The 22,548-nt window shown below is 44.4% G+C and overlaps 1 protein-coding gene across 1 annotated transcript in view; it reads right to left on the bottom strand.

Annotated features, from left to right (window-relative positions):
- Positions 1-22,548, bottom strand: part of LOC144770984 (putative cation-transporting ATPase 13A4) — a 1,004,626-nt gene that overhangs the window by 541,942 nt on the left and 440,136 nt on the right. The window contains exons 19-20 of the mRNA XM_078655851.1: positions 21,204-21,367; positions 18,648-18,770 (exon numbers count right to left, since the gene is read on the bottom strand). Coding sequence (XP_078511977.1) covers positions 18,648-18,770; positions 21,204-21,367 — 287 coding nt within the window. The remainder of the gene's footprint in view (positions 1-18,647; positions 18,771-21,203; positions 21,368-22,548) is intronic.

Genomic DNA, 22,548 nt, shown 5'->3' with positions numbered 1-22,548 from the left:
CAAGTAGCGTCATACGTCTGTGTTGAGGCGGGGTTCCAGGAGGACTTCCCCCCGTGGCTCCTAAACTAGAACCGTCGGTGTGTACTGTACGTGCTGGTAGAGTGACTGATGTAGCGGGTACATTTACTGTAGGCTGGACCGGGGGTACCGTAACAGATGCTGCAACGGGTGCCCCGGTGGCTGGAGGAACAGGAATTACATTATTTACGGGAGCAGGCGGAACAGGATTTGCATATTCTGGGACTGTATCGTCCAAATAGGACGAGAGAAAAATATCAGCTGCGGTCGGTTTGTGACGTAGCTTAATCGGAACCAAGGACGGCGGAAAATTACATGGTGCTTCCGGGGTTGCTTTTGGCAAGCCCTCGGCAAGAAGAGGATACATACCCTTAATAAGGGCATTTCTCTGTCGGTCTGACTGTTCTGCTTTAACTTGTTCACCTACTTCGATTAATTCCCTTTCTTGGGCTCTTTCTGAGGATTCCCTACTTAATTCTGTTTTTCTGATTTCTTTTTCGGTTCTTTTATGAGATTCTTTGCGCCATAACTCGATGGCGTCTTTCTGGGACTGTCTGGCTTTCTTTTTCCATAATGCTTCTTCTACTCGCATGATGCACTCGGAGTCCCATGTACCTGACATGGGCCATCTGTATTTCTCTTCTAACTCCTTGGTATAATCCACCCATAAGTCTAGATATAATATGGCACTTAAGCCATGCTTATGATACATAAAATGACCTGGACTGTCCCTAGGCGGGACAGGAACTGCTTCCTCGAGCAACCCTTTTCGGGTTTTTAACTGACGTAACTTAGAGAATAGAGGCATTGTCTAGGCTGGAATCTGGACACAATACAATACACGATAAACACAATAATAACTGGAAAAACAAATCACTCATACCACGACATTGAAAACACATGGAATAACATTTAGAATAACAGTTTGGACAGAACACATGAATTTCTCGAGAACAGAACTTACTAGAATGACTAGATGCACTGCTATAACAGCGCGAAACTTACCGGTCCCATAAAGAGACACGTCAGGACCCGTATCCACCTAGGTGGACACTTCGTGTTGGATCTGTGTACCCAAACCCACGGACCAGAGACAAATTAATTGACCCTGTCTAGATACTACCCCAGCAACGGTACTCACCGGGCAGCAAGAACGGAAGGCCTCGGACTGGACTGGACTGCTACGACGACGGACTACGAGCTTCGGACTTCAGTTACAGGTGGGCCTCCGGATACCTCGGACCTTGGACTCTCGGCTTGGGCTCTGGTCGGGACTTGCCGCGTTCCTCACCGCCTCGTCTGGATGCTGGACCGCAACCTCCGTCTCCTCCGTGGGCCTGAGGGATACTTGAAGCAGAAATATCTGTACGTGCACGGTATGGTTCCGTCACGGCTGCAGAGGATCAGGGGGCCTGCGTGGCTTCGCCGGCGCGTGGGGAAAGGGCAAGTCCCTGTTCGGGCGCCATTATGTCGTAAATAAATAATTAATTACCGATACTATTTTTGAATATAATGAATAAAACAGATAGCTCAATAAATAAGAGACAGGATTCGAGGTATCTTGAGTCTTCAGACTTTAATCAGGCATAAGGGAAGGGACAGAACAGCCTGGAAGCACGGGACGGCAGCTGCACACCGAAAAGTAACATGATACAGTATATATACTTAAACAAATACATTACATTCAAGACAGTAGGCGTAGCTTGTAGCAGTCGCGAAAGATAAGAGTAAAATGGGAGTAACAAAAGGCGTGTACAGGGCGTGTACAGGGCGTATACATAGACATGTGATGTAAACGTAACAGAAATGTCATAAATGGGGCGGAAACATGGAGGGGGCTACCTGAGCAGCTGGGACCTTTAACCTAGTGGTGCGCGCAAACGGGCAATGACGTGTTACCAGGAGGAACTGGGGGCTATGACTTCTGCGCTTGAAGAGGAGACTACAGTCTACAGTGTCAGAACGACATGTACCTATATCATATCTGGTATCTGGTGTTTGAGGTACATATTGATAGAATCCAGAAGTTATCAGGGCAAAGGCTACTAGACACTAAGACTGGTGCGTGCATAATTTTACATGTATTGCGTGTGCTAGGAATATTCTATGAATATTAATACAGTATTTCTCTTACATGGAGACAGAAAGGCTAGACCATGGCTGACACTATTGATACGATTCAGTAGCTTAGGAATGCAGAAAAGGAGGGCTGGACTGATAACTAGAAACATAACATACTCTTGGCAGACTGGGAGGCAGAGCCAGGCCGGGCCGGGCACTGCGAGGCAGGAAGTAAGTAAAGGGTCAGGGATGCAGGTGGGGGCTGTATCGCTCCTCGGAGAGGGTTCAGGAGACAGGAGCTGAATCTGATGTCCGGGCCCTTTTGAGGCCTAGAAATGGGGATAATTCAGTGAATTAACGTGCACACTGTAAAATGTGGCAACATAGGTTTACATAGGCCTAATACTCGTTGCTTTCACGAGGACTGGAAACTGACATACTAGAGATGGACACAACTATAATTGCGTCTTTAATCGATCATAGGGGGATACATGCATATCGATCATGCACATATAGCATAATATGGGGAACACGTAGGCACATACAACATGGCAAAATTTACTTTTCCACAAGTCAGGAAGCCCCCTCCGATCTGCCCCCAATGCTGATCTTGCCTCGTCCCCGGCGCTGGTGCCCTGAAGCTGTACCTGCACCGCGCCGGGTCGAGTGAGGCCCCGGGAGGGTTGGAACCCCTCTTCTGCGGCAGTACCTGCGCAAGGGCCCCGGAGGGCCGAAAAACCTAAGGTAACCCCCAGGGGAGGAGGGCGGAAGGCCGGTTTTAGGCCCCGAGTTCGCCCCTCCCCCGGGGAGCACTGTGACTGGGCCCTGTTGGCCCCATTGGCCCGCAAGCAGTCGTGAGGCCTGATTTACGCATGAAGTGTGCTGGGGCCAAGTAACTGTACATGCCTGTAGAGCAGGCCCTATTGAATTAACTGTTTCCAGCCCCTTGGTGATAAGATCGTTCAGGTCATTGACTGTTGGTGTTTGGTGGCCGTCCTATGCGGCCTGTATTGCTCCTGCCTGTCTAAATGTTTTCAAGCCTGCTGATAAAGTGGTTATCCTTTCCCTGTACTGAATTTCTTGCAGGGGCGGGCTTCTACAGTTCCTGATGGGGTTAAATTCTGATCCCTAGTGATTTATTCAATACTATTTTAATGATCTGACTTTGGCTACTAAACTGTTGATATTTACAAGAGGAAATGTTTATAATTGCTGCCTGAATGCTAGTCCATGGTTTATGGAAGTACCCTTTTAGCCTGCTGAAGAGTATAACGCGACAGGCTGTGGTATTTGAAGTTTCTGCTTTACTGAAACTATTTAATGAAATGTTTCACCATCTTAAAGGAACTGTATTTTGAAAGGCGTCCATGAAATGCTTAAATGAGGTACTTTAATGAAATACTAATGATTTGCTAATGCAATAATTGCTTTGATCTAAAGCCTACATAAAAGATCTTGATTTTCAAACACAACTACTGGTGTGGTCTCCATTATTGCGCCCACTTCGGTCTCAGTGGATGAGTGTGTTAAGTAGCTGCTTTACACGTAAGCCCCTGGCTGCCTTCGTGCTCGAGCCAAGCTACCCCCCCAGAGAAATGGCGGTCCCAGTTCTAACATGCTCTAAATCAACACACGACCAGAATATATAAAAGAGTTCTCCAGCTGCCAAATTCTGCATCTGCAGCACAGATAAGATTAGAGATGGGGTCACTAAACTATGAGGCTTCCAATGTCGGCACTTACCGAAACCTCTGTCATAAACTGAGACAAGCGGTCCCAGGCACATTAGAATCTTTAGTCTGGCTAGAAATCACCCAGAAAAATCCAGATGGAACGTTTGGTCACCTCTTTAAGGCCGCCATTCATCAAATGTCAGCGAGTGATCTATGAGCCCTTAACCCCAGTCAGACAGCATTTAAAACGGCCATTAAAAAATGTGTGAGAACTAGATCACTTATCATAGATAAAGCACTTTTTGCGAAACGCAGCCACGCTTGAGCTCTCATAAATTCTTATAGATGGCTAGCCCCCACCACTTACCTGTCTTGTACATATTCACTGTACCTAAAACGCAGCCTTATAGCTATTAGAATGGGTGACTGGCGATTTCTGCAAGATCTGCCTTCCTGGCGACGCACGGTGGAAGATCCAACTTGCAGAGGGTGTGGTAAAACGGCCGAAACCTTATTGAATGTGGTTTGCCTTTGCCCACTCTTTAATTCCCAACGCAGGTGCAAACTAAAAGCTGAATGGAATAGGCTGGGTGCCCGGACCTGTAGGCAAGCCATTATTGTGGCTTTGAACCCTGAAAATACAGTCTTAAACATAAGACTAGCAAATTTCATTCAGCAAGCATACCGTCATTTTAAGCAGAAGAGGTCCCATGAAGCTTCTTCCTCATCCTTTTTAACCATTTAACATATCTTAAAAAATACCCCAATTTCTAAGGATGACAAAATGAAAAGAGCATGAGCAGTATCCCTAAGAATATTGGGTTGTTTTTATATGTAAGATTCTACTGACTGTGTGAGTAACATAAAAGGGGCAAAGAGTTCTGCATATTATGTGTTAACCTACCCTCCCTTTAGCTCATTACATATTTGTGTTTTTTATATCCTATTTTAAAATGTTACGGAACTAGGAGGCTCAGGATGTGGACGATCTCTATTTTTTTCATTTTTATGATTGTCATAACCGATCGCGCTTCTGTACTCATTTTAACCTTTGGTACATAATGTAATTTTGTATTCTTCTTTTAAAGATATCTGTGTTATATCTAAATAAAGATTTTTTTGATTTTGATTAATAATGGTGATTTTGACATTTTGCTGTTATATCTCTAAGCGTCAGCAATATCGCAACATTACAGTAAAGTTTTTTACTGATGTAGTCATTCCTAAATTGTAGCTCTATAGAGTTTTAGTTGTTTATGCAAATGTGTGACAGGATCATGAAATGTGTCACTGAGTTTGAATTGGCTGCAGAAGACATATTTTATTTATTCGATGTGCCTTGTTGCCATTTACCATGTCCCCCACATATTGTAGTTATTGAACACAGCATCAGCCTGCAGTTGTAGCGGCAATTAAGAAAAACTATAATTAATAATAAACTATTGAATAACTGCAGTCTGACTGGATTGTGGATTTTGTCAACAGGAAACATGTGACAATACAACAGAGGAAAGCTAGGTGATGGCAACCCTCAGCTGTCTATATGGGATTCATTGCTGCCTGGACCACTCATCAATAAAAGAACCACTTGTGGAAGGAAAAAAGCTCAAAGGCAAGACTGGCTATTATAAGAGTTATGAAAGGTGAAGCACACTTGTTACTATTAACTGCAGCAGTCATGGAGGGCTTCTATGAGCAGCGAGCAGTCTCAGAGTTTACTGAAGGGGTCAACTTGAAGGGGATCTCTCGGACTTCTTGAAGAGCAGTCAGAGCAGCGGCCTGACCCAGACACTCCACTGACTGTAGAAACAAACACATCAAGCCTGAATATAAAATGAAAATAGGACAATTTTCCTGATTGAAGTCAATGGGAAAGTGTGGGAAAATATATTTAAAATTGAGAAAAAAAAATCTTACACATTGTTAATAAAATAGACTATATTTTTATAAATTAAGTTACGTTTTTAAGTGTTTGCTGAAAAAGAATTCCTATTTTTAAACTATTTATAAATACATATTTTACATTTTAAACATGGTGTGGTTTATTGTTTCGTGCGTTATAATGATTAAAAAAATGTTTATGTCTTAAAGTCTTAAAGATGGACACAACTATAATTGCGTCTTTAATCGATCATAGGGGGGTACATGCATATCGATCATGCACATATAGCATAATATGGGGAACACGTAGGCACATACAACATGGCAAAATTTACTTTTCCACAAGTCAGGAAGCCCCCTCCGATCTGCCCCCAATGCTGATCTTGCCTCGTCCCCGGCGCTGGTGCCCTGAAGCTGTACCTGCACCGCGCCGGGTCGAGTGAGGCCCCGGGAGGGTTGGAACCCCTCTTCTGCGGCAGTACCTGCGCAAGGGCCCCGGAGGGCCGAAAAACCTAAGGTAACCCCCAGGGGAGGAGGGCGGAAGGCCGGTTTTAGGCCCCGAGTTCGCCCCTCCCCCGGGGAGCACTGTGACTGGGCCCTGTTGGCCCCATTGGCCCGCAAGCAGTCGTGAGGCCTGATTTACGCATGAAGTGTGCTGGGGCCAAGTAACTGTACATGCCTGTAGAGCAGGCCCTATTGAATTAACTGTTTCCAGCCCCTTGGTGATAAGATCGTTCAGGTCATTGACTGTTGGTGTTTGGTGGCCGTCCTATGCGGCCTGTATTGCTCCTGCCTGTCTAAATGTTTTCAAGCCTGCTGATAAAGTGGTTATCCTTTCCCTGTACTGAATTTCTTGCAGGGGCGGGCTTCTACAGTTCCTGATGGGGTTAAATTCTGATCCCTAGTGATTTATTCAATACTATTTTAATGATCTGACTTTGGCTACTAAACTGTTGATATTTACAAGAGGAAATGTTTATAATTGCTGCCTGAATGCTAGTCCATGGTTTATGGAAGTACCCTTTTAGCCTGCTGAAGAGTATAACGCGACAGGCTGTGGTATTTGAAGTTTCTGCTTTACTGAAACTATTTAATGAAATGTTTCACCATCTTAAAGGAACTGTATTTTGAAAGGCGTCCATGAAATGCTTAAATGAGGTACTTTAATGAAATACTAATGATTTGCTAATGCAATAATTGCTTTGATCTAAAGCCTACATAAAAGATCTTGATTTTCAAACACAACTACTGGTGTGGTCTCCATTATTGCGCCCACTTCGGTCTCAGTGGATGAGTGTGTTAAGTAGCTGCTTTACACGTAAGCCCCTGGCTGCCTTCGTGCTCGAGCCAAGCTACCCCCCCAGAGAAATGGCGGTCCCAGTTCTAACATGCTCTAAATCAACACACGACCAGAATATATAAAAGAGTTCTCCAGCTGCCAAATTCTGCATCTGCAGCACAGATAAGATTAGAGATGGGGTCACTAAACTATGAGGCTTCCAATGTCGGCACTTACCGAAACCTCTGTCATAAACTGAGACAAGCGGTCCCAGGCACATTAGAATCTTTAGTCTGGCTAGAAATCACCCAGAAAAATCCAGATGGAACGTTTGGTCACCTCTTTAAGGCCGCCATTCATCAAATGTCAGCGAGTGATCTATGAGCCCTTAACCCCAGTCAGACAGCATTTAAAACGGCCATTAAAAAATGTGTGAGAACTAGATCACTTATCATAGATAAAGCACTTTTTGCGAAACGCAGCCACGCTTGAGCTCTCATAAATTCTTATAGATGGCTAGCCCCCACCACTTACCTGTCTTGTACATATTCACTGTACCTAAAACGCAGCCTTATAGCTATTAGAATGGGTGACTGGCGATTTCTGCAAGATCTGCCTTCCTGGCGACGCACGGTGGAAGATCCAACTTGCAGAGGGTGTGGTAAAACGGCCGAAACCTTATTGAATGTGGTTTGCCTTTGCCCACTCTTTAATTCCCAACGCAGGTGCAAACTAAAAGCTGAATGGAATAGGCTGGGTGCCCGGACCTGTAGGCAAGCCATTATTGTGGCTTTGAACCCTGAAAATACAGTCTTAAACATAAGACTAGCAAATTTCATTCAGCAAGCATACCGTCATTTTAAGCAGAAGAGGTCCCATGAAGCTTCTTCCTCATCCTTTTTAACCATTTAACATATCTTAAAAAATACCCCAATTTCTAAGGATGACAAAATGAAAAGAGCATGAGCAGTATCCCTAAGAATATTGGGTTGTTTTTATATGTAAGATTCTACTGACTGTGTGAGTAACATAAAAGGGGCAAAGAGTTCTGCATATTATGTGTTAACCTACCCTCCCTTTAGCTCATTACATATTTGTGTTTTTTATATCCTATTTTAAAATGTTACGGAACTAGGAGGCTCAGGATGTGGACGATCTCTATTTTTTTCATTTTTATGATTGTCATAACCGATCGCGCTTCTGTACTCATTTTAACCTTTGGTACATAATGTAATTTTGTATTCTTCTTTTAAAGATATCTGTGTTATATCTAAATAAAGATTTTTTTGATTTTGATTAATAATGGTGATTTTGACATTTTGCTGTTATATCTCTAAGCGTCAGCAATATCGCAACATTACAGTAAAGTTTTTTACTGATGTAGTCATTCCTAAATTGTAGCTCTATAGAGTTTTAGTTGTTTATGCAAATGTGTGACAGGATCATGAAATGTGTCACTGAGTTTGAATTGGCTGCAGAAGACATATTTTATTTATTCGATGTGCCTTGTTGCCATTTACCATGTCCCCCACATATTGTAGTTATTGAACACAGCATCAGCCTGCAGTTGTAGCGGCAATTAAGAAAAACTATAATTAATAATAAACTATTGAATAACTGCAGTCTGACTGGATTGTGGATTTTGTCAACAGGAAACATGTGACAATACAACAGAGGAAAGCTAGGTGATGGCAACCCTCAGCTGTCTATATGGGATTAATTGCTGCCTGGACCACTCATCAATAAAAGAACCACTTGTGGAAGGAAAAAAGCTCAAAGGCAAGACTGGCTATTATAAGAGTTATGAAAGGTGAAGCACACTTGTTACTATTAACTGCAGCAGTCATGGAGGGCTTCTATGAGCAGCGAGCAGTCTCAGAGTTTACTGAAGGGGTCAACTTGAAGGGGATCTCTCGGACTTCTTGAAGAGCAGTCAGAGCAGCGGCCTGACCCAGACACTCCACTGACTGTAGAAACAAACACATCAAGCCTGAATATAAAATGAAAATAGGACAATTTTCCTGATTGAAGTCAATGGGAAAGTGTGGGAAAATATATTTAAAATTGAGAAAAAAAAATCTTACACATTGTTAATAAAATAGACTATATTTTTATAAATTAAGTTACGTTTTTAAGTGTTTGCTGAAAAAGAATTCCTATTTTTAAACTATTTATAAATACATATTTTACATTTTAAACATGGTGTGGTTTATTGTTTCGTGCGTTATAATGATTAAAAAAATGTTTATGTCTTAAAGTTTTAATTAATATTGTATTATATTTTAAAGATATTTTAGGTATTTCACAGATTAAGTGCAATTTTGATTTTATTTCTCTTTGACCATTTTTAAAATAATTTTAATTTGTGTTTTACTATTAACTAGCAGCCCGTCCCGACGTTGTCCGGGTATGAAATAGAATGTGTGTAATGTGTGTATTTGGTAAGGGCAATTTATTTTAAAATCTCGCGGTAGACAAAATTTTTTGTTCCATTAGAATAGGGATGGAGAAGGCCCGGCTGCAGCCCTGGTTGATGTTAGCAGGCGTGTGCAATGTCGTTGAATGAGAGAGTTATCAGCCGCGGGTAAATCCGTTTAATGAGAGAGTTGAGTGACAGCGAGTAGGAGAGGCTGCAGTAATTGTCCCCGCAGACACGCTCATTTGCGTGTTCCCTTGCTTGAGGCCCAGATGCAGGCCTGTTTGATGTTATCAGGCACGTGTAATTAGTGTACTGATCCACCGCCTGAGCCCGGCTAGAGCCCTGGTTGATGGTAGCAGGCGCGTATAATTTCGTTGAATGAGAGAGTTCAGTAACAGCGCCCAGGAGAGGCTGCAGTAACGTTACTTACCAGGCCTCCAGGTGAACGCGTTTGTCACGCCCCCAGCACACGGCCACAGCAGACGATCTTCTGATTAATGTATGACACACATGGCATTAAGGGCGGAACGTAGCACACGCCCCCAGCGTTTCTCATGCCCCCAGCGTGCCCCTTGATGCGGCGCAATTGCGTTCACATGGCATGAAGGCCAGACACACGCCCCCAGCGTTTCTCACACCCCCAGCGTATCACGCCCCCAGCGTGCCCCTTGATGTAGCGCAGCAATGTAATTGCCACTTGTATGTACGACTCACATGGCATGAAGGGCGGACACACGAGTGTGTCTTGCCCCCAGCGTTTGTCACGCCCCCAGCACACGCCCATAGCCCACGATATGATGGCCGTACCACACGCCCCCCAGTGTTAGTCACGCCCCCAGCCCACGCCCACAGCACAACACAGACACGCCCACAAGGGACTACTTTGCTGGCACGGTTCTTCTACCTTTTTAATGTATAGAGGAGTTGGCCTAACGGCTAAGGTGCTCGACCTCGGACCTGGGTTCGAGTCTTGGTAACGACGCCAAACATCCTGTGATTCTGGCAAAATACTTAATCTCCCCGTGCCTAACAAAAATGAATGTGTGTCCTCATGTAACATAACTGGTGCTATGTAAAGCACTCTGATACTGATTCAGTTCGGGTCAAGTTTGCGCTATATAAAACTCTGCAAAAACAAAAATATATATATGGTGGCCGTCTGCATAGCCTATGTCCTTCTGCTGCAACTGCCCTTTCCAAAGCTGTATTGGGTGTTGTGATTGGTGCTGTGGTTACTGAGATTACCCGCCTCAAAGGTTTGGGCTCTCTCTTTATAATATTAGTATGGATATAGTCAGAAATTGTGTCATTTGTGCCAATTCGGACACATCTTTAAAAACATTATGGCCCAACATGGGTGAGCACGTCATTCTGAAAAACCCATGGCACACCTTTGTGATGGATATTATGCGACTCATTGATCCTAACGGCGACCCGTTGTAAAGGTTGTAGAGAGAGTGGACACAGATGTGTTATCCTTTCTTGATGATATGTTCACTGAGGAAGGGTTGCCTGTGCGTATCATCACGGATAATGGTGTGCAATCTAACAACGTGAATCAAATGGTATTTCCAGAGGGTATGCATCACACATTGCACCACTTCTCTTTATAATCCAAGTGGAAATTGAGGTAATGAGTGGTTTAACAGAGGGCTCAAAGGAGCTATACAAGTTGGTTGCAGGTGTAGCTAGTGATAAATGGGAAACTCAAGAGCTCAAGATGGTTTGGATTGTATAGAAGTATCACCAATAACACAACAGGTTGTTCCCCATTTGAAATTATGAGGGGTAGATTACCCAGAACAAAAAGCAATCCTGCTTGGTTAGTTGAGTCCACTTCTACAAGCGTGGATTTGGAAATGGTAAAAGAAAGAATCAAGAAAACTGATGTAACCAATAAACACAATTTTGATCTGAAAAGGGGATCTAAAGGTAATCCTAGGGTCAGTATTGGGATGATGGTAAAAGTTAAAAAACCTTAGAGAGTGAAGAAGGGGGAAAGTCAATACCTGGGTACCTTTGAGGTTCAATCAATCAATCATACTATTTGTATAGCGCGCTACTCACCCGGAAGGGTCTCAAGGCGCTTGGGCGAAGGGGTCTGCTATTGCTCAAACAGCCAGGTCTTGAGTTGTCTCCTGAAGGCGAGATGGTCCTGGGTCAGCCAAAGGTGGTTGGGGAGGGAGTTCCATGTCTTGGCCGCCAGGTAGGAGAAGGATCTGCCTCCGGCATTGGCTCTTCGGATGCGTGGTACGGCGGCGAGGGCGAGGCTAGTAGAACGTAGCTGACGGGTGGACGTGTAGAAGGTCAGGCGGTAGTTGAGGTACTTGGGGCCCAGGTCGTGGAGAGACTTGTGTGTGTGGGTGAGGAGCCTGAACGTGATCCTCTTGCTGACGGGGAGCCAGTGCAGGTCCCTCAGGTGGCCGGAGATGTGGCTGCGTCAGGGATGTCCAAGATGAGTTGGGCGGAGGCGTTCTGGATGCGTTGGAGTCTTTTCTGTAGCTTGGCTGTGGTTCCGGCGTAGAGGGTGTTTCCGTAGTCCAGTCGGCTGGTGACGAGTGCCTGGGTGACCGTCTTCCTGGTTTCGGTCGGGATCCAGCGGAAGATCTTCCGGAGTATGCGTAGGGTGTTGAAGCACGATGAGGAGACGGCCTTGACTTGTCTGGTCATCGAGAGGGAGGAGTCCAGGATGAAGCCCATGTTGCATGCGTGGTCTGTTGGCTTGGGAGTGGTGCCCAGGGCGGGGGGCCACCAGGAGTCGTCCCAGGTGGAGGGCGATGATCCCAGGATGAGGACTTCCGTCTTGTCTGAGTTCAGTTTCAGGCGGCTGTTCTTCATCCATTCGGCGACGTCTTTCATCCCTTCGTGTAGGCTAGAACTGGCGGTGTCGGGGTCTCTGGTGAGGGATAGGATCAGCTGTGTGTCGTCGGCGTAGGAGATGATGTTGAGGTTGTGCTGGCATGCGATGGCTGCAAGAGGTCTCATGTAGACGTTAAAGAGGGTTGGGCTGAGTGAGGATCCTTGCAGAACGCCGCAGATGACTTCGGTGGCCTCGGATCGAAACGGGGGGAGGTGGACTCTCTGTGTTCTTCCGGCGAGGAACGAGGTGATCCACTCCAGTGCCTTCTCTTGTATACCGATGTTGCTTAGGCGTTGAACTAGGGTGCGGTGGCACACAGTATTGAACGCTGCAGAGAGGTCCAGGAGGATGAGTGCCGCTGTTTCCCCGTTGTCGAGCAGGGCTCGGATGTCGTCGGTGGCTGCGATGAGGGCGGTCTCGGTGCTGTGGTTGGCTCTGAAACCGGACTGCGAGGGGTCGAGGGATCCGTTCATCTCGAGGAAGGCGGCAAGCTGTCTGTTGACTGTCTTTTTGATGACTTTGGCAGGAAAAGGGAGGAGCGAGATTAGGTGGAAGTTCTTGAGGTTGGTGGGGTCTGCTGTAGGTTTCTTCAGTAGGGCGCTGAGCTCGGCATGCTTCCAGCTCTCCGGGAAGGTGGCGGTGTTGAAGGAGGTGTTGATGATGTTCCGGGGTTGGGGTGCGATGGTGGATTTGGCCTTGTTGAAGATGTGGTGGGGGCAGGGGTCAGTTGGAGATCCGGAGTGGATGGTGCTCATCGTGTGGGCCGTGTCTTCGGTGGTCACCGTGGTCCAGGTGCGGAGGGTGGCGGTGGGGGGCGTTGGTTCGACGGTAGGGTGCGTGGATGGTGCCTCGAAGCTGTTGTGGATGTCGGCGATCTTGCGGTCGAAGAACGAGGCGAGAGAGTCGCAGAGATCTTGTGAAGGAGTGATGTCGTTGTTGCCGGTGCTGGGGTTGGAGAACTCCTTGACGATGTTGGAGAGTTCCTTGCTGTCGTGGGAGTTGTTGTCCAGTCGTTCCTTCAGAGATTTCTTCTTGGTGGTGCGGATAAGCTGGTGGTGCTTGCGGGTGGCATGTTTGAGGGCGGTCATGTTGTCAGTGGTCTGGTCGCGGAGCCATGCTTTCTCGAGGGTGCGGCAGTTATTCTTGGAGTCCTTGATTTCGTCGGTGAACCAGGAGGCCTTCTTGCTTCTGGGTCTGCTGGGAGGTTTCTTTAGTGGCGTGAGGTCGTCGGCGCAGGCGGTCAGCCACTGCGTGAAGTTGCGGACTGCTTCGTTGGGGTCCGTTGTGTGGCGGGTGGGTTCTTGCTGAGGGAGGTGGTGAGCTGCTCGGCGGTGATCTTGCTCCAGCTCCTGTGAGGAACCTGTTGCGGGTGGTGGTGGGTCGTGGTTCTTCTGGAGTGGTGTGGCTCACTGGTTAGAGGCGGCAGACCCGGAAGCAGAGGACGGCCCGGGACCAGGGTTCAATTCCCGACGCGGCAGGGTCGTGGACCAGGGTCAGCGGACTCGATAATTCTCGCTTCGGTGCCTACTCCAACCAGGGATCACACTCGGCAACTCTGGGCATTAGCTTGCCTCATCTCCACAACGGCCCCCCCATACACCGGGGATGCCTGGTTTCACCTTGGAGATACCCAGCAGGGATCATCTCACAGGGAAAGCCAGAACGGGTTCCCCAGTGGTCTACAGCGCTGGGACGCCCCATTGATGGGGTAGCCATGCGCTTTACAAGACAACATAACATAACAACATAACATTCTGAAGCTGAAGTGGACGCAGCTGTGGTCAGTCCAGTGGAGTCCGGTGGCGTGGCTGAAGGTGATGTGCTTGCTGGAAGAGAAGACGGGATCAAGCGTGTGGCCGGCGTAGTGGGTGGGGGTGTTGACCAGTTGCTTGAGTCCGAGGTTAAGGACATGTTGAAAAATGCGGTGAGAATTACTGATGGCAGAGTGTGGAATATTAGCCATTTTCAAAGGGGACAGAGGTGTGTATGAAGAGTAGTGTTCCAGATCCAATGGGAGTTTTGGTTGTGGAGAAAGTATCCCCAAAGAAGTGATTCCGCTTGTGCTAGTAGAGAATGTTGTGATGCAATAACCTGGAAGAAACAACAACTAATGCTTTAGGAAACAGAGGGGTTTGAAAAAGACCTGGGTGGTTGTCTGATTTTGTTGCTCACGTCAGGAGTACATTTTCAATTCCAAACAGAGTACAGAGGGGCACATTACCAACAAGTAGCGATAATTATCGCTTAATAGGCTGAGCGACAATTTTTTTATCGCTAGATATGTTAGCGGAGAAAACATGCTATTAGCAACGTTTTTCTCCATTGTGCTAATATATCCAGCGATAGCGGTGAAATGCGTGAATATCGCTGAGAATACAGTGATATTCACGCATTAGCGACGAAATTCTCTTAGCCATGTTATCCACCTCCCATTGGATAACAAGGCTAAGAACTGGTCTGGGCAGGTGCTAGTATTTGGAGATATTCGCGCTTAGCACGAATATTTCCATCGCTACGCCTGCCTTGCTAATAGGTGATAGCGATGTTAGCGACTGCTTTCAGTCGCTAACTGGTTGGGTACGCCCACTTTGCATGTCATTAGCGATAAACATCGCTGACATGCAAAGCGGGCCCCAAACCACTCGCTATCGCCTAAAAGCTGTCGCTAACATCAGTTAGCGACAGCTTGCTAATAGGGCGATAGAATTATCGCCACTTAGCGGCTGAAAACGGCCGCTAAACCGGCGATAATTGCCTATCGTCCTGCTTGATAATATGCCCCATTGTTTTTAGCTTACTATGTTGTTAGTCTTTTGTGTTGTATTTTTTTGTTTTTATTCAAGGATGAATTATGTGTTTACTTTTGTTTCATCTTCGCTCATCTCATGATCCTGGTATTCCATCCTGAAACTGCTAGGTTTGTGCCATGACAGTGTTGTGGCAGTTTACGGGGAGCTACCGGAGCAGGAAGACGTGTAACTGGTGGTGCCCCTTTTCTGTGGAATAAAGTACATGTTAAGCAATCCTTGTCGCGTTTTACTTAACACAACTGTTCTTCTAACTAATTGGTAACTTTACAAAGCGTTTGCTTTGTTTTTGGCTTTGAAGAACAGCGCGGTGATGAGAGCAACAGAGACTGTCATTACTTCAATGTATCTTTGTGAGACTGCGCAGTGACACGCACACCTTTTGAAATTTCTTGAATATATTTATGAGCTGCGGGGTGATATCTTAACCGGACACCTTTGGACATTGATTTAGTCTACCTTTATTAATTCTACTCCCTATAAGAGTGTTTAATATTTTTACAAGTATGTGTTGCATAATTCTACGGTTGGTGTAGGAACCTGATGTTATGGGCACATTTGATATTCTTTATTTGGTGCAGAATTGTTTAAATAGGTAATTTGTTTGCATTCTAATCAGATATCCCAAGGTATTATATAATGTTTGTCCAACTGAATACCAGGGAGCGTCAGTATTCAGTCACCTATTCCTCAAGGGTATCTTTATGTGCCTAGAATTTCTCTGAACCCCCTGATGAGGAAGGAGAGATACATCATCTTATCAATTAAACCATCTTTAGCAGTATTTTCCTCATAATCCTTGGGTTCAGTATTCTGAACATCAATAAAAAAACTTGGGATCCACTTCCACAACTTTAGACACCTTCCACCAGTTACGACTAGTCAAACGTACTGCACTTCTACAAATCTTATTGATTTTCACAAGTTCAGAATAGTTGGATTTTCCTTTCTTTACAAAAGACAACCTATTAATACTGACAACATCTCCCACATTGAAATGTTTTGCAGACACACACTTCTTTTTTTTGTCATAAAAAACATTTTGCTTCACTTGAGCATTTTTAACATTGTTTTTCGCAATTGCATCCAAATCAGCCCATGGTGAAGTCTGTTTGAGCCATTTAGACATCCACGCTGGTTTAAACTCAGTGGAGGCTTCCAAAGGAGAAATGCTGGTTGTAGAGTGGGGTGTTGTTCTGTAAAACCAAAGCATGGTCCTCACAGCTACTGGTACTACAAGTTTATGCCACAGAGCCACACATCTACACTCCCCTATCACTCTGTCGAGGTGCTTAATCAGACCATTGGTTTGCAGGTGACAGAGTGAACTCTTTAAATTGTTAATGCCTCTTTCCTGAAGAAAATGTTCCTCTTCCATTGATACAAATTGGACCCCGTTATCAGAGACTATCACTTTAGGAAACCCCTCCCTCATCTTTAAGAAAATTCCAAGATTGCTTTGGAATCTGGATCCCCAACAAACTTTACCCCTGTCTATTTAGGATAGTAGTCGACCAGGACTAAAGCAGACAGAGAATGATGTGGCAGGTAATAACATGGATTCATAAGGTCAATGCTCAGTTCAACCCATGGCCTTGAAGGCAAAGAAATAGGAGTCAAAACCTTGTCACTCCTGGAACAAATCTCCCATTCATAAACCATATCATCAATGTCCCTGTCCATCTGTGGCCATCGGAAGTCTACACATACTGTGCGCTTGGTAAGAGTGGCCCCAAGATGCCCTTCATGTGCCTTTTTTAACAATATGTTGTTTATCTTCACAGAATGAACTCATTTGTCTGACCTCATTATTAAACCATCTTCCAACGGTAACTCATCAGATACTTTTACATAAGGTTGAATTGTGATCTCAAATTTTTTTTCCCTAGGCCAACCTTCAATAATGTATTTAGCTACACGCTTTAAAACAATGTCCTCTTCAGCCGCACTCTTCCACTGCTCTCTGGGAAAAAGGACAAGCACTTTCAATTTCAGTTGCTACCACTATACAGTAATCCAGGTCTTCGTGATCAGGAGCACTCAAATCACCACTTTCACTCTCTGTCTCCTCTACATTTATATGAAAACATGACAGTTAGTTTGCTTTGATATTGTTTCCACCAGAAATGTGCTCAATATTAAACTGAACTTGCAGCAATTTGGTGGACAGCCTGGCTGTACGGGGAGTATTATTCCTATTAGACGTTCCTCCTAATATATTAAACTAAGGGGCTGTGGTCTGTCTGCAGTGTAAATATTCTGCCCCACAAATAACACCCTTATTTTTCAATTGCCCACCAGCATACCAAAAGTTATTTTTCAGTGACCGAGTAGTGCAACTCAGCATTACAAGCACTCTTGATGCAAACCCAATGGTTTATTCTTCATTGGCAATTCTCTGGGCCATCACTGCACCCAAGCCATGATTGCTTGCTTCAACTACAAGAGAATACGGTATTGAAGGATCTGAGGGTTTTAACGCTTTTACCTCACTCCGTCATCTCTTCACCCATTCAAAAGCTGCCTTGCAACTTTCATCCCATTCAAATTCAGTTTTCTTCTTTAGCAAATTTGATATAGGTCCGACTCTAGTAGCATAATCAGGTATAAACAGCAAATACAATTTGCTCAGCCAACTGTGACGTTGAGAGGAGGTGATTGTGATATAGCATTCACTAATCCTGGTCCAGGTTGGACACCAGTGCTGGAAATTGCATGACCCAGGTATTCAACAGATTGGTTAATAAACTCACATTTCTCACGTTTCAAAATAAACCTTGTCTCTGGAATAGAGACATAACTTTGTTCATTATGCCATCATCGTGGTTCTGCCTATCATGTGAATGGATCAAAACGTCATCTTGGAGAATGGCAACATTCTTCACATCGTTAAGAAGATTCGCCATGAGAAGTTGAAATACTGACGCAGCCGAAAGACGCAGTTAAACTTTAAGATAAAAGTTATTTGTCCTCCAAGAAATATTTCAAGCATTCCTTTCAAGGGATTCAAGTTGTAGGCATTTTCCCTATGTGTCTCAAATTCCATATAAATTTACCCAGGATCAGATTTTGTGAATAAGGATTATGATTGACCCAATTTGGAGAATAAGCTATCTCAGAGAAAAAATGCTTTCATCTAATTAGTGTCATCTATGTGATTTTAGAGTTATACACATTATTGTCTCTTCTTAGACTGTCTGTTGTTTTGGGAAGTGCGGAAGAAAGTCACTTGTCCTATTTTTAGGAACCATCAAGCTACAAAATGATCAGAAGCATTAGTCACTTTATTAAAAATGAAATATTTAGATTTGATTGTGTGTAATACGGTAACTCCAAAGGGATCTTTTATTGTTTAATATTTGGGGTTGTATCAATTACATCATTTATCAACAAAACAAATATAGGAGTTTGTAAAAGTGCTTTTTGAATTTAACTTGTAATAGGTGTTTTTAAGAAAAAGGTATAAAATCTATTATGTTAAAGTGAACTAGTGTTGCACTCTGCAGCTTATTATAATGTTTATATCCATGGAGATTTGACATTGAAAAAGATATTTGCATGCCTTTTACAACAATTTTTGTTTTCTATTTCTGAAGGATTATGTCTTGGAAATAGATACATTTAGATTATTTGAAAATCTAAAACGTACTTTTGGGAGCAGACTGTAGAAGTGCTGTAGTATAACTTGATATGTTTTTCCATCCATGGCAAAGTAGTAATTTCGCAACAGCATCGCGTGGCTGAATTTGTCTTCAATGTTAATGAACATCTCCTGTAATCAAAAACATTATTGCAAAATTGTCATTATGAATGGGTCACTTGCAGAATTAACATCAAATTAAACCAATGGCATGAAATGATATCCCTCTTCCTGTAAAACACTGCCAACTGATGGCAGGACCAGGTGCTCTTTAACACACCCTTTTATCACTGTTACAAGACCATCAGTGTTCTGGAAAATAAACCAACTCTATCCACTTCCAAAGAACATTTTGCCTTCAGGACATTGTTCAAAGTTTGCGTGCCTCATGACGGTACCCTCTGACCAGGACGTTTGGATGTGTAAACATATTGTTACATCACATGACATAAGTGTGCTCTCGGCAGTGCCTCATGTCTGAATCTTCTAATCATATGCATAATTCTGAGGAAATGCATATTTTCCACAGTCCACCCTTATTTTACTCAGGATAAATGGTGTGTTGACCTCTGCAGTCAGTGGTTGTGAACCTGCTGCCCAGGCCCAAGCACATTTGCTATTTTTAAAATGTTGGGTATTTTTATTTCCAAATTGCCTTTGGTGTCACTTTAGTATGACACCTTCTTGTTTGCAGGTGCATCTATATCCCTGACCCCTACCGCCCATATCACAAGCCAGGTCTTTCAAGGAGGGATGGGGGTGTATCTTCTTTGCTGCTTCTAAAATTCAACATGATTTAGTTGAATATTTTCCTTGCAGTCCCGGCTGAAGGGCCTACCTCCTGCTACATAAAATATTATGTGAAATTAAATTTCCAACTTTTAATTGAAATTCATGAACAAAGGTCATTTCTCAGTGTGTAGGTAACCTGGGCTAGAAAGACTAGTACCAATTTTAAAATCTGATTATTTAATACTTTTTTCAAAGAAGCACCTTTTTCCCATTGAAAAGGGGACCCAGCAGCCCTAAAGGAGACCTACTAACAGGAGGCCACAAGAGGTGTTGTAGGTAGCAGGAGAATTCCTTTAAAGCTCACGGGGGGGAGTAGGAAGGGTCAGTGGTAGAGGTGGTTTGCAGCAGAGAGCTCTTCCCAATTGGAACAAGTCTCCATTTTGGATTTCTAGACCATGAAAACTTGTGATTGTTTTGATGCCCAGGATGGATCTAGTGACATTTCCGTGGATTAGGCAGGTCTTCACCAGCAATGATTGCACGGTCACCCTTTAAAGTCCCGTCCTGCATCTACGCCAGAGTGAGGCCTGCTAGGCTCCGTAGAGGAGGAAGACATCCATCACCGCTGCATTGAGCAGTTCCTCCTAGGTTCAGCTGAGCTCCTGCGCCGCTACTCCTGATACATAACACAGAGATTGGAACTCATTTTTGGTGCAGACGAGGGATGGTGGGTATAGGAAGCCACTCACACACCTTCAATTAACCATTGAATTGAAATCTTCAACAAAGCAGAACTCTGGACAGTCACAGGGAAGTCTTTCTGCTTGTAGTTTTACTCAATGTTAAAACCAATTTATTTTAAGTTCCCCCCGGGATGATATACTACCCTGTGGCAAAATCATGAAAGTGACCAAGTACCCATCTTAGCGGCTTCCCGTTAACATCACTGCTGTGGTGTGGGACCTTCTCCAGGTCTTTCATTCTTTTCCAAGCCATTCATATTTCCTTTTTCTGCTTTTCTAAGAATTCACATTTTTGTGTTCTTACGATATGAAATATTTCTCTTACAAGCGTTTAGGTGGACAGTTTCTGGTTGATTGACCCACAGAGTGTGGTATGATATTCAGCTCTGTGCGCCCTAATGTCACTGGTAAGCACATTAACATGTCCGGTGAAGCCCTCCACAGAGGTACGCATCGGACAGCGGGCAGTGTGAGAGGTGGTAATGGGGCTCTCCCTTTAACGGAAATTGGGGCAAGGTGGAGCCATGAGTGATGCCCCAACAATCATGATACCAATAAGAAGGACTCTTTATGTACCACACTAGTGTCTTCAACTTACAAACTTGTTCACAAATCCATGACTTGAGGAATGGAGGGGGCTCTGCTGCTCGACATGTCGGCGAGGCGCGGATCCAGCCTCAGGTTGGCCATCATCACAGACAGAAGGAGAATCTTCTCAAGAGAGGTTTGAGAAGTGAGAAATGTGACATGTCTTAATAACATCGCGTGCCGGGCCCTGCGATCCAACAATCTTTCCACTGTTCACTTTGGGGCTCACATGCTCATGGGTATTCTCTTCTTTTAACACCCAGAAGTTATTTTGTATTATATGTATTAAAATGTGAATGACTGTTTTGCGAACTGTGTATTTTACCCTCCATACTGTGAGCATGTCAAGAGAATGCTGGAAATCCATAAGAAAGACTCTGGGTGGATGTTTTTAACTTACACATCTGACAAGCTCTAAAAAAGCTGGAGAACAACTCTATCTGAAACGTTTTCTGTTCCTCTCTCAAGCTACTGCGATGCATACTCAGAAGGCATTGCTTACGTCTACTCCGTCCATCTTGCTCTTCTGACCGTCCACCACTCGTAGGGTGATGGATGGCGGGCTGGAGCCTTCGGGTCCACAGGCGGTGACCAGGACACCTCTGCTAGACTCAGGGATCATTCCAGAACGTTTCCCAACAGTCAGCGCCGTCTGAAGGTTGTCACCTGAGGAACATACACATCCGTCATCTATTAAATACCACATGTTCACACCCAAACATCAACAGCAAACACCAAAATGGCGTGGTTAGGAACGTGGCCGCACAGATTTAGTTTCAAATTCATCATAGCACGTCCAGTCATGCCTAAACAGGACTAGCGACCATGCACTCTGGACGACGAACAAGGGGACAGTCTAACAAGGGGACAGTCTAACAAGGGGACAGTCTAATTACGTAGCAGGGGTGGTCGAAGGCACATGAAATTACAAAGGGTGAATGCAAATGTAAATCCATCAATAGGGCTGTGTTTACAGAGCTATGAAATGAAATAGAAGGTGAAAGAAAAAGAGAGCATAGGAATATCAGAAAAGTAGTAATATATATCAAGACACATCTGCAAACCCAAAAGTGTGAATTTGGAGACAAGGTAGGTCTTCAGTCTCATCCACAACTGGGTGCTTAGGATCATCCGATACATTGCAAAGTAGATAAGACCAATTGGGTCCCAAAAAATCCCGAGGTCTAGATGTAGGTGGGTGCAACAAGATAAACCTCTCCATTTGTAGCAGGACGCGATTCAACACGCCCAGCTGGGTACAGTTGTTACTGTTGATGCTGTAATACTAGTTGCACCAACGCCACCTTGGGTGCTCGATCCACCATAATACGGGCGCTTGTGATCCTAACTTCCTACATCTAAAAGAGCATCTGCAAGAGGATCCCTGACAGTTTCTTGATCGCCGCCATTGTTTGATTCATTTTAAAATAATTACTGCACGAATAAAAATCCACTCCACCGCTAGTGGTTATTTGCGGATCAATTTTACCTCCATGAATGTTGACGAGGTAGAGATTTTGCCTCAACTGATTTCTCTCTATGGATAGGAGGATTACAGCCATTTGCACTGGTTCTCCAGGAAAATAGACCTCACATTAATTGTCTCAAGTGTGGTTATGAGCATGCGCCTGAGTCAGAATAGGATTCTTGTGTGCCCGCAACACACGTTAGGTAATATGGGTGGAATAAATGATTGCAGATCCTGGCATGTGAATCTTTTTTATCACACCTGATGAACCTAATATTGTGATTACTTCTGTGGAATAAATGAGTTGCCTGAATGAATGGCTCTTTACATCATGTGTCATTTTGTTTTCCAGAATGAATCGTTGATAACAGACCCGTAA

Source organism: Lissotriton helveticus, chromosome 7, assembly GCF_964261635.1.
Source record: "Lissotriton helveticus chromosome 7, aLisHel1.1, whole genome shotgun sequence".
Classification (NCBI taxonomy): Eukaryota; Metazoa; Chordata; class Amphibia; order Caudata; family Salamandridae; genus Lissotriton; species Lissotriton helveticus.
The sequence above is the reverse complement of the archived record's forward strand: the minus strand, read 5'-3'. Positions and strand labels throughout refer to the sequence as shown.